The 12840-nt window shown below is 42.0% G+C and overlaps 1 protein-coding gene across 1 annotated transcript; it reads left to right on the forward strand.

Annotated features, from left to right (window-relative positions):
• The first annotated feature begins 110 nt into the window (after positions 1–110).
• Lyg1 (lysozyme g1) lies at positions 111–8606 on the forward strand. Its single transcript, XM_077792143.1, has 5 exons — positions 111–153; positions 3130–3234; positions 5137–5348; positions 8160–8292; positions 8488–8606. The coding sequence occupies exons 1-5, from the start codon at positions 111–113 to the stop codon at positions 8604–8606; spliced, it is 612 nt and encodes a 203-aa protein (XP_077648269.1).
• The last annotated feature ends 4234 nt before the right edge of the window (positions 8607–12840 follow it).

The raw sequence follows: 12840 nt of genomic DNA on the forward strand, positions 1-12840 counted from the left end.
TTCCATTCATCTTCCTCCCACAGGAGCATTACATGTTGTTGACAGCGATTGCTGTTTTCTCATCTCCAAGCTAATTTTGATTTCAGGAGCTGTAGAGCCAGACCCTTGACATGTCTGCTTTGTGGCTGTTGCTGGGCCTCTTGGCCTTGACTGGTGAGTGTGTTTCATTTTTCCCAAATGACCTTGGAGGTGGGATGGAGAAACATAAGAAAATGATGCCTCTCTCATATTTGAAATTGAGGTGGAAACATTATTTTTCTCCTAAGACATCCAATAAATCCTGAAGTTAGGCACAGTGATTGACCAGCAGTCTCTCCCCTGAATGTTTCAGAATTTGGGATGGGCTATAAAGCAGGTAGTTTACAACAGGATTAAAGTCTTGTAAATATACACCAAGTGTAAATATACACCTGCTCATTGCCTACTATAAAAACTGCTTCATCAATAGTATTTATTGAACTTATTTATAGACCATATAGTTCCACAAAAAGATTGAGGTGGTTGCAATAGTAATACCAATATAATTCAAATAGAAAACTAGTACCAAAGGAATCAAGATGTGACCAAACTAGCAACCACCAAGGCTGACAGAGTCACTTCAATTGAATTTCAGCTTTGACCTAAAGTTTCTTGCAGCGGGGATTTTTTTTTTTTAACAAGTGAAAGTATATGTTTTTTTAACAAGTTAAAGGAGTAAATGGTTCCTTAGGAAAAGCACAACTTTTCCTGGTTCTAAATTGAAAAAATGTCTCTGATGGGGCCTTACATTAGTTCATTTATTTATTGATTCATTTATTCAACAAATATTTTAAGAATTCCTACAAGGTGCTAAGCATTGGGAATGTAATGTGGTTAGGGAGAAGTCTTCATGGCAGGCAGCATTGAGTGACAGATTAGTGCAATATAAAGGGTATTTGTCAATTTGTCACCTATCATAAAGATAAATGTGCACTGATTAAAAAGCTAAAAAGAACATATTGGCTTATTTAATTTTTAGTATGTTCACAAAAGACAAGGTCTTTTCATTTCCACATTTCTTTCAGATACTCATCCCTAGTCTCTAAGGTAGAAGTACTTACCCAAAATACTAGTATTTTCAGATGTCAATCTCATGAAGCTGTCAGTAAAGACAAAGAAATTAAAAATGCACTTATGTTAATATACAGATGATCAATAGACACACTGCATAGACCTGAAAATCATTAAGATTTGGTGATATAATCTACTTTCATCAAAGAATAAAATACATTTTAAGAAGTATGCTAGTGAGAGGCTTATGTAGGATGCAAGGATGAGAAGATTTTCTCAAGGAGCAATTTCCTGTCCCCTGAAGGTATCTGGTTACTGGCTCCTGCACCCACCTCCTGCAGGGAATTGTAAATTTATAGTTGTTCCTCAGTATCTGCAGGGGAGGGATGATGGATCCCAGGATACCAAAAATCTTTGGTTGCCAATTCCATTATGTAAAGTGGCATAGTATTTGCATAGAATCCAAGTGCACCCTCTTGTCTACTTTAAATCATCTCTAGATGATAGTAAATAATACAATGGAAATGCTATGTAAATAGCTGTTGTGCTATATTGTTTAGGGAGTGGTGAAAAGAACAGAAGGTTTGTACATGTTTGGTACATTTTTTCCCTAAATATTTTTGATCTGCCATTGGTTGAATCCATGGATGCAGAGACCACAGATAAAGAGGGCTGATTACATGTTAGAAATCTCATCCACTAGCTACTCTCACAAATGGAGATGAGGATGTGAAGAAATTAGAATTCTTGTACACTGTTGGTAGAAATACTAAAGGGCATAAGGGCTGGAGAACAGAATGCTGCTTCCCCAAAACTTTAAAAATGAAGTCACGATACAATCCATAAATTCCACTTCTGGGTATATACCAGAAATAATTCAAAGCAAAGTACTAAAAAGATATTCGTACACTACGTTCATAGCAGTCTTTTTCACAGTAACTCAAATGGAGGCAACCCATGTGTCTAAAAAATGCATGGGTAAGCAAATGTGGTATGTCCATACAATGGATTATTATTTAGCCTTAAAAAAGGAAGAAAATTTTGACATATGGTGTAAAATGAATGAACTTTGAGGATATTGTGCTAAGTGAAATAAGCCAGACAGAAAGACAAATACTGTATGATTCCAGTTACATAACATAGGCAAACCATAGAGAGAGACAGTGGAATAGTGGTTGTGAGGAGCGGGTGGAAGCAGGGAATAGAGACTTAATTGTTTAATGGTAACAGTTTCCATTTTACAAAATGAAAAAATTCAAGGAAATGGTTGGTGGCGATGATTGTACATCATAACTATATTTAATATCACTGAATTATATACTTTAAAAATGGTTAAGTGATAAATTCATGTCATATATATTTTACCATAATAAAAAATGATAAGTTCGAAAGAACAAAACAAAAAAATACTCATTCACTCTTTCCCTGGTGTGAAGAGAAGAAATGTCCTTCTCTTCAATGGTCCTTGAGAAATCTCAATAGTGTCCAAAACAACACCTTGCTTTCAGTGATGGCTACGATGGCAATGGGAGGTAGAGAAAGAGAAGGAGCAGGAAGAGGAAACCCCACGCACAGCCCTGGTCCTCAGCCTCACCTGCGTGTGCCGCCTTTGCAACCGTAGGCCCCACTTGGAATGGACTGCGATAAGGTGAAGCAGACCCCAGTCCCAGGCTGTGGACTTGCCCTGCCTTAGGTCTTGGTGGCAATTCCTGGGAGATCCAGGCTTTATTCATGTTTCTCGAGAGCAAGCATAAATGTGCCACCAGGCGGACGAGTTAGGAGTGTTTGAGGGAGAAGTGCTGAGTTCATAGAGGTGGTAAGAGAGGACCAGGGTACAGATAGTCTCTGATCTGCTTTTCCCAGGAGTTCCTCATGACTGCAGGACAAGAGGTGAGAATTCAGCAGCAAAGCCGTGTCTGTGATAATTTCTTAGTACACTGTGAATTAAACTCCAAAAGATTTTTCAACTGCAGAGTGAAGCTCTTGTTCTTATTGGTTTTATTATGACCTTTAAAAAAACTGGTTGCTATTCCATTCATAGGCGGATGATAAGAACTATTCTAGGTCAATGTCTTAGGTTCAACTTCTCTCCATCCGTAGACTTATCTGAAAGCAGCAATTGGGGATGTTACGGAAACATCCGAACCCTGGACACCCCAGGAGCATCCTGTGGGGTTGGAAGACGTCACGGCCTGAACTACTGTGGTACGCATAACCTCTGGGTCCACTCTCATCCTCGAGATACCTTCATGGCTCATTTCCCACATCCCCATGCTAGGAAGTGGTGGAAAAAGCCCTGGGTCGGGAGGCCAAGGACTGTTAAAGTTCTGGCTCTGCTTTTTAAATTTTTTTTTCCTCCCCCCAGTATTGGCAATTGAACCCAGGGTGCTCTTCAACTGAGCTACATTCCTAGCCCTTTTTACTTTTTTTTTCCTTGTTCACAGTGTTATTTTTAATATCAAACAAGGAGAAATAATATAAACATCCAATATTAAGACAATTAAAATTGTATGACACATCAGTTTAGTATAATATGGTGAAGCCATTAAAACTCATAATTTTTAAACAAGTACAATGACAAATGATATAATATTAAGAAAAAAAATCAAGACAATGCTAGATATATACCATATGATCCTATTTTTTATATTTATGCATAACTATGCTTAGAAAAGAGACTGTTGGGAAAAGTCTCAGAATTTTTTTTTATTGGTTGTTCAAAACATTACAAAGCTCATGACATATCATCTTTCATACATTTGATTCAAGTGGGTCCTTTTTACTTTTTATTTTGAGACAGGATCTTGTTAAGTTACCCCAGCTGGCTTCAAATTTGCAATCCCCCTGCCTCAGCCTCCTAAGTCTCTAGTATTACAGGTGTGCACCACCTCTATCTTTTAAAAAAATTTTGTATTTGTTCTTACTAGTTATACATGATAGATGAATTTATTTTGACATATTATACATATATGGAGTATAACTTCTCATTCTTCTGGTTCTACATGTAGAATTACATTGGTCTTGTAATCATACATGTACATAGGATAGTGGTGTCTGAATCATTCTACTGACTTTCTTATTCCCATTTCCCATCTCTTCCCTTCATTACACTTTGTCTAATCCAAGGTACTTCCATTTTTCCCTACCTCCACCCCTTATTGTGACAGGCTCTGTGTCTTAAAGAAGTGACTTAATTTCTCTGAGCCTCTGTTGAGGGTCAAGGTCACAGTCTTTGCTTTATAGGGTTGTAAACTTTTGTCAATATAATGGGATGAGAGTGCTTTTTAAATCAAAAAAATTGCTAACAAGGTAAGGCTAGCTAGGTAAATTAGGATCAGTTTTCATTTTCTCCAGCATTTTGTTAAAGGTTTAAACTTACATGTTTTGAAGCTAGGAATGGCAGTGCACACCTGTAAACCCAGATACTCAGGAGGCTGAGGTGGGAGGATCACAAGTTTGAGGCCACCCTCAGCAACTTAGCAATTCTATCTCAAAGAAAGAAATAAAAAGGGGATGTATCTCAGTGGTAGATTGCTTTTCTAGCATGCACAAGTCCCTTGGTTCAATCCCTAGAACCACACACACACACACACATACACAAAAAAATCTTACATAATTTCTTGGCGTCACTCAGGAGTGAAAAGATGAGCCATTGTGAGCAAACCTATGGAAGACAGCTCCCAGAACTCACTGAAGAGTTTAGGGGAATTTTTCCTTCACATCATAGTCCTGTTGGAAATGATGGACAGGCAGTGCATTTTACTGGGTAACCCTGTCTGGCATGTTTAGGACAGGACAAGTGGTTCTCATGTCCCCAAAATGTCCTGGAGCATCAGATCAGCCCCTGAGCGCCTAGCTGGGGGTCACTGGTGGCCACAGAGGATGCCTGCCTTACAAGATGCATGAGACCGTGACTTAAGCTCACAGGAAGAGAGTCCTAATCTCAGGTCAGAGACTGATCACTAGGGATGTAAGACCAAAACTTGGGCTTCTCAGCCTCGAGCGCCACCCAGATCCATGCAGCCTGCTTTCTCTCTCCCTGTTTCTCAAGATGCCGTTTCAGTGTCAGTCACACCAAGCTGCCTCCTTCCTTTGTGTGTGTTTTAGGAGTTCGTGCTTCCGAAAGGCTGGCCGAAATAGACATGCCCTATCTCGTGAGATATCAACCCATGATGCGAACCGTTGGCCAGAGGTACTGTGTGGATCCTGCAGTGATCGCTGGTGTCTTGTCCAGGCAGTCCCAAGGGGGCAACTTTCTGGTCAACGTGGGCAACACAGGCAACGTGGGCAACATGGAAGATGGAGTCAGGATGCTGCAGGTAACTCTCCATCAGTTAGTGTCACCGGTGGCCGTTCCGCTTAGAGGGACAATTCCAAGGGCACCCCTCTATAGAATCCAGAAAGAATGGTGCTGCCTGGAGTCTGTGAGGGCCACAGCTCTGCCCTGGGAGGCAGGAGCAGCACCTTCAGGCAGCTTCTCTTCCATCTACAATTTCTTTTCAAAGTAAATAATTTGAGGCACCCTATTCTGGATTTCTAATAAGGCACTAGTCCAGGAGAAAAATCACAGATGGCATCTTTGCTACATTATTTTCTAGCTTTATGAACTTGAATAAGCCTAAGCCTCAGTTTCCCCACCTATAAAATTCCATTTTGGGGGTGTTAGTTCTGGGGATCAAGCCCATGATGCTAAGCAAGCACTCTACCACAGACCTGGCCCTAAAATGCCATTCTTGTAGAATTATTATGAAGATTCAATGAAGTAATGTGTGAAAGTATCTGATATTGAGTAGATTCTTAACAAATATTAAATTCTTTTTCCCTGTCCTCTTTCTACATAATTCCTAGTTCTGAAGATGGAGTTTTATCTTTTCACTTATTCCGCCTGGATCAGTGTCAGAGAGAGACTTCCAGGGAACATATCCTACCCGCCCCCCCCCACCCCTTGGATTAACCATCTTAGGGAATCGGTGGAGGCCAGGATGAGAGTGAGGCCTGCTTTTTCTTGTTGCATCTCAGACCATCGTTATTCTGAGAAACCCAAGAGTTGATGCAGTCATTTAAAAAAGATTTTAGGAAAATTTACTATTCAGTGATGTTTAAATTGGTTTCCATGAGTCCTTGGAATGAAACTACAAACTTCATCTCAAGGTGAAGTATTTGAAAGTATTTTTGAAGAACTGAATGGGACCCATCCTGTAATCCTTAACACAGACCATGTAGATGATCCTTGAGGACATTTTACTAAGTGAAATAAGCCAGTCACTGAAAGACAAATTCCACATAATTCCATTTCCATGAGAAGTGGTGCATTCGATCCATCCTTAACAAGTGAGGAAATGGACACTCTCCGGGAGTTTGTGCTGCGAAATCACACTGGAAAACGCCCAGGTGGGACCAAGGATGTCTCAGGATGTTAGGGATGGCCTCGTTTCCACTGCCCTTCTTGACTCTTTTGTAAAATATGGTTCTTGGGAAAAGGGCAAATCTATATCCTTTGAAGAGAAAGTAAGAATCCCCCAAATTGGGACATTTTTCCTAAATATGGTGAATCCTATGTGGAGGAGGGAACTAAAGGTGTACAGGAAAGGTTAGAAGTACCTTTAGATGTTCTGGTCATCTGCAAGGAGAGCTGCAGTACAGCAGAAAGCCCTTCCTGGCTTGTTTGGAGGTTTGCATGTCAACTGCAGGAGTATACCACACTGCTTCTTCCACAACCAGCCATCTCTGGCTTCCCACTGGCCCTGTCACCACGACACGGAAGCAATGGTGAAGTGACTGCTTGCCCCTCCCTCAGTCCAAACCCTGCAGCTTGATTGATTGATTGATTGGTATGAATATTTATCATGAGATCTATCTTCTTAATAGCTCTTACTTAAAATACCCAACAATACAATTACAATATTGATGATTATATACACAGTGCTATATGTCAGATTTCTAGGAAAAAAATTAATGCACAAGTAAAATTTCATAGACATTAACTAGCAACTCAATTCCCCACCTCCCTTTGCCCTACCACCTGGTCACCACCGTTCTGTTCTTTGTGTCTGTGAATTTGACTACTTTAGATACTTCATGGAAGTGGAATTATGTGGAATTTGTCTTTCTGTGACTGGCTCATTTTACTTAGTATAAGGTCCTCAAGGATCATCTATATAGTCTGTGTTAAGGATTGTTTTGCTTTTCAAGGTTGAACCACATTACATATAACGCATATATAACATTTTCTCTGTCTATTCATCCGTCAAGGACATTTTGGTTGGTTCTATCTCTTGGCTATTGTGAGGAACTCTGCTATGAACATGGGAGTACTCTTTGAGATTCTGTTTTCAATTCTTTTTGAAAAATACCCACAAGTGGAATTGCTAGATCATATTGCACTTCTAGTTTTATTTACTTATTTATTTGTTGAAGAATCTCCATACTGTTTTCCATGGTTGGTCGCACCACTTTGCATTCCCATCAACAGTGCACAAAGATTCCAGTTTCTTCACATCCTCAGCAACAGTTGTCTTTGAGTTTCTGACAGTAACCATCCTAGTAAGTCTGAGTTGCTCTGCTATCTAATCCCCCTGGGAGCTGGAAGGTGGCTTTGGTTTCCCACGGGTGTTTCAATTGGCTTTTGCATTGCTGTGACCAATATTACTGACAAGAACAACTGAGAGGAGGAAAAGGTTGTTTGGTTCATGATTTCAGAGATGCAATCCATGGCCCGCCAATTCCGTAGCTCTGGGCCCAAGGTGAGGCAGAACATCATGATGGAAGGGTGTGGCAGAGAAAGCAGCTCAGGACAAAACAGCCAGAAAGGAGAGAGAGAGAGAGAGAGAGAGAGAGAGAGAGAGTTAGTTCTGCTCTCTAGCAACAAAATATAAGCCCCAAAGCCATGCCTCCAGTGACCTACTTGTTCTAGCCTGTCATCACCACCCAGTGAAGTAGTGCTTTCAAATGATTAATCCACCATGATTGTTACAGGGGCTGTAACCTCAGTCACAGAAAGACTCATTTAAACCATAACAACAGATGGAACAAGAAAGATAGAAGGGAGAAGAAAGAGCAGCACTGAGCTCGTATCACTGTCACCCTCCCACCTGGCTTACTTTGTCTTTCCTCTGCCCCCCTCCCTCTAGGACCCAAATCTTTATGCTCCCTCATCCTGGATCACTGAATCCCAGGTTTCCCAGATAACTGGGGTTCTGACTTCTAGAATCAAAGAAATCCAGAGGCGATTTCCTACCTGGACCCCCGACCAGTACCTGAGAGGTATGTATATACCACCATCGGTCAGTCGCTTCATAGCATGGAATCTATAGGGACAGATGTGACATCACACCAGATTCCCCTAAACCACAGTTGCTCCTGAGAGGCAGTGAGGAAAGATAATGAAAGTTTTCTATTGGGTATCCAGAAGCAACAAGGGACTGTTGTGGCAGGATTAACTTATCACATGAATTTCAGGTGGACTCTGTGCCTACAGTGGGGGCCCTGGCTTTGTCAGAAGCAGCCAGGACCTGGGCTGTGACTTCTGCAATGATGTCCTTGCACGAGCCAAGTACCTCAAGAGACATGGCTTCTAGAACTTCAGGTGAAACCAAAGTTTATTATCATCCATGAGATCTCGACTATTATGCAAATAATGTCAGCCGATGGGGTTTGCAACTGCAATTCTGAGCTTGACCAGAAGATCATCAAAATTGCATGAACCACATTAAATGAAGAGTTGTTACCTGCATTTTGTCATCTTGTGAATGTGTGTGTGTGTGTGGGGGGGGGTAAATAATGGGCTGTGTCTCTTTAGCACTATTTCCACAGATGTTAGCACTCCTGTGGATCTCTGTGAAATGAATCTTATACCTCATTGGCTATCACCAGGTTTAGCAAAGACAAGCACGGAAAACTCAGTTTCAGTATAAATTCCATATTATTGTTTATAATATTTTTTGATGCTGGGTGTTGAACTCAGGGCCTCACCCTTGCTAAGCAAACCTCTACCACTGAGTTACAGCCTCAGACCCAACAAGGAATTTTTTTTGTGTAGGTTCCATGTAATATGTGGAACATACTGACACTAAAAAATTATTCATTGTTTATCTGAAATTCAAATTTAACTGGACTTCCTGTATTTTATCTGGCAGACCTAACTGACTTTTTGGATAAAAATCAGATTAAAATGTAACTGAAAACTTTTAATGAGAAGAAAGGCATATGAAAGGTGAAATAGTTTTGAGAAAGTCACTTGCAAACTTTGCATTGTGATCCTAACCCTGGGATGCCTCACATCTAAGGTCACCTTCTCCTCTCCTTTGCTGGACAACAAAACCTCCTACACCACAGCTCCCCAGCTTCCCACCCAAAGTATCCAGATCTTAGCTAAAGTCTTCCCTTTTGGGGGTCACTTTAGTCACCCATAGAACCAGGCCACTGGAGGTAATGTCACTGTGCACTTGGTAAATTACTGAATCTGAGGGTTGTATACTATACAAGGAATTGATGTCCCATTCTGTCAACTGACCAATATCAGCCCTTTACAGAGTGGCATTCTAGAGCAGCTCTCATCATTTCATCTTCGGCCTGTCCCTAAATCATTTTTTCAAAGCAACTCCTATGTGTCCAGTACCCCATGAAGATACGAGAGTTTCTGTCCATAGAACTATCAAATCAGAGAATGCTTGGAGACAGCAGTCCACACAGAAGAGGAGAAACAACCATACTGTGATAAGGGATGGGGCAGGGCATGCATATAGTGTGAAGTTCCTGCCTTTGTGTCAGAGCCCCATTCCCCCATGACTGTGGGTGCCCTTGATCTTCCCTGGGGCCACTTCCTTCCTGGACTCCCCACCCTCTGCCTTCCAAGTCCTACTCTCAAGGCTGAATGCAGTTAATGGATTCCCACCAAGAAAAAGATGGAGAAGACTTCATAAAGGCATCTCCTTTGCAGATGTACAGATCACAGGCAAAAGGAAAATCGAATGTGAGGCCCTGGTGCAAGCCCACAGGGAAACAGTGAGGTGAATAAAGTCCTGAGATGACAACACTAAGGAGACCTCCTGCTGCTCTCACCATGGATACAGGTGCCCAGTAAATGGGAGTCACTCTTTCCCAATAAAGGAAAGCAACCCAGGAGCACCATGATGTCACAACGGGAGCTCTGGGGAGATACTGCACAGGTAGGGGTTAGTAAGAGAACAAGGATATTAATTAGTCAGCAATTAGCTCCTATTTAATTCCTTCTGCTCACCAGGAACTGTAAACCCAAGATGAAAAGGTACAATCTTTGTTCCGAAATGCTCCTCTTCTAGCTGGTATATGGATAATTAGCTCAGGACACAATTAGCTCATCTCTCTAAAAATGAAATAAATAAAAATCAGTAGGGAAGTTTTGGAGAAGGGAGGCCAGCATCCACACAAGAGGCAAGGCCATTTATGAGGTGCTAAACTCACATTAATGCTGACCAGATGGACATTTTTATTCAATTGAACAGATAAGTGCTGATCAGACCAGAACTGTTGATCGACAGGAACTTGATAGGACCGTAATCCAAACCCAGATCTGTTCCATTTTAAAGCCTATCCTTTTAGGTTTCATTTTCCCCTGAGTGGCACATATACATATTTAGATGACTGGCACATGTAAGTACGTGTATGTGTTTGGTGAGGTATCAGGGTGACCATCGTCCAGGTATGCCTGTGTCAAAATTACACTCTAGCTCAAAGATCTCAACGGATTTTATTTCCCATTCTAGAAGCAGATTAATAGTTGTGAACCTGAAACTCTCAAGACAGGGATCTCTGAAATAAAAGGGTTTATTGAGCCATTTCAGATGTTAACCAGAAAGGACCAAGTTCTGGGTCCACACCTGCCAGCAGCAGAACCAGATACATTTGGAAAAATATCAGCAGGCCCAAAGCCAAGTGCATTTTTATAACAAAAAACTGGGGGAAGGAGCCCAGTGTGGTGGCCCATGCCTGTAATGCCAGTGGCTCAGGAGGCTGAGGCAGGAAGATCGAAAGTTCAAGGCCAGCCTCAGCAACTTAGGGAGACCCTAAGCATCTTAGCAAGACCCTGTCTCAATATATATATATATATATATATATAAAGGGCTGAGGATGTGGCTCAGTGATAAAGCAACCCTGGGTTCCATCCCTGTACCAAAAAAGAAAAAAAAAGATTGGGGGAAGGGAAAGCATAAATCGTTTACACTGAATCTGAGACAGGTGGGAACCACCAGGGTTGAACAAAAGGCAAGGACAATGAAAGACACCCCTGGGCTCCATAAGCCAGGATCCTTTGTAGCAGGGCGTGCTGCTATTTGTGCTATTTGCAGGAAGACCCATCTTGGGACCTGAGAAAGCCAGAAGCAGAATGTTTGCACAAGATGAAATTGTTACCGGGGGAAGGGGAAGCTAAGCCAAATAAACCCTCTAGCTTCACTCATGTGTAGTCAACTTAAAAATCACTCATTTGGGAGGTCACACGGCTGTGCAATACTTGTGTGTTTCCCTAAGTAGTTTTGCTGCAAATAACACCTCTGATGCGTGGGTTATGATGACATGGTTGCCTAGGTTACTTTTCAGGGACTTGAAGGCCATTGCTACCAAATACACTCGCTGTGCACTGAGGCCTGCAGATGTCTGACGGGGACTATAATATGATCTCTGTCTTCATCTTATGTCTGTTCCCTTTGCTACCTTAACTCTTGGGTCAGATTCTACTCCGCCCAGCATGCAGGCATGTTGATTGCCCCTTGGAGTTAGCATGTGCTTTTTTCTACTCTGCCCTGTGCTTTTTCAGCAGCTAAAGCAGCCCAAGCACCAAAGTCCCTCAGCCCTATTGTACATAGGTCCCAGTTTAAGCCACAAGGCCAGGATTTTTTTTTTTTTTCTTTCTGATACTGGGGATTGAACCAGGGATGCTTAACCACTAAGCCACACGCCCCAAGCCCTTCTATTTTTTTATTTTGAGTCAGGATCTCATGAAGTTGCTGAGGCTGACTTTGGACTCAAAAGAAAAACAGCCATGAACCACTGAAATGTGGAAGGTGCCCATGGACCATGGGAATGCAAAACAAGCAAAATGAGGGATCCTTGTCTGCAAAACACAAAGAGATGGGGGGCAATGCCAAGGGCAGGGAGGACAGGCCAAGATTGGGTGAGTCCACCTGACTCTAGCTACTGGCCCTCTGTAAACATTAACAGCCAGACCATGGGGTTGCTACTTCTCCCACATTCTCCCTTGAATGTGTCTCTGCTTTCCTAAATAAATCTGTCTGTGCTTCTAATTGACATGCCCTTAAATTCACTTCTGTGATGTTCATCAAGAACCCCACTAGTTCTGATTTGAGTTCCCCTCTCCAGGATCTCTCGGGACCTCCTCCAGGGACAGTCTTGAGTAACCTTCTACCAATATTCTTCAACTTAATAATAATATTCTTAAATTACACCACATTGTAATGTAACATAAGAACTTAGAGGAGAAAAATGTTATTTGGAGCTCATGGTTTCAGAGATCTCAGACAACGGACAGGCTGGGTCCATTGCTCTGGGCCCACAGTGAGGCAGAACACCATGGTGGAAGGGCAACGTGGAGGAGCACTGCTTCACTATGGCAGGCGGGAAGCAGAGAGAGAAAGGGGAAGGGATTGCAGGAAAGATGCACCCATCCAGGTCTTGCAACCAGTGACCCACCTCCTCCAGCCATGCCCCACCTGCCCAGTTAGTCCATTCAAATTAGGATGGACTGATTAGGTTACAATCCAATCACTTCACCTCCAAACATTCCTGTATTAGCACAGGAGCTTCTGGGGAACACTT

This window comes from Urocitellus parryii, chromosome 12, assembly GCF_045843805.1.
Source record: "Urocitellus parryii isolate mUroPar1 chromosome 12, mUroPar1.hap1, whole genome shotgun sequence".
NCBI classification, from domain to species: domain Eukaryota; kingdom Metazoa; phylum Chordata; class Mammalia; order Rodentia; family Sciuridae; genus Urocitellus; species Urocitellus parryii.

What these genes read in the sequence shown, in the direction of transcription:
- Lyg1 (XM_077792143.1), top strand. Translation starts at nt 111, where the DNA reads ATGTCTGCTTTGTGGCTGTTGCTGGGCCTCTTGGCCTTGACTG. An exon ending in GGGCCTCTTGGCCTTGACTG is followed by an intron (nt 154 to 3,129) that starts GTGAGTGTGTTT and finishes CTCCATCCGTAG; the next exon opens with ACTTATCTGAAAGCAGCAAT. An exon ending in CCCCGACCAGTACCTGAGAG is followed by an intron (nt 8,293 to 8,487) that starts GTATGTATATAC and finishes CATGAATTTCAG; the next exon opens with GTGGACTCTGTGCCTACAGT.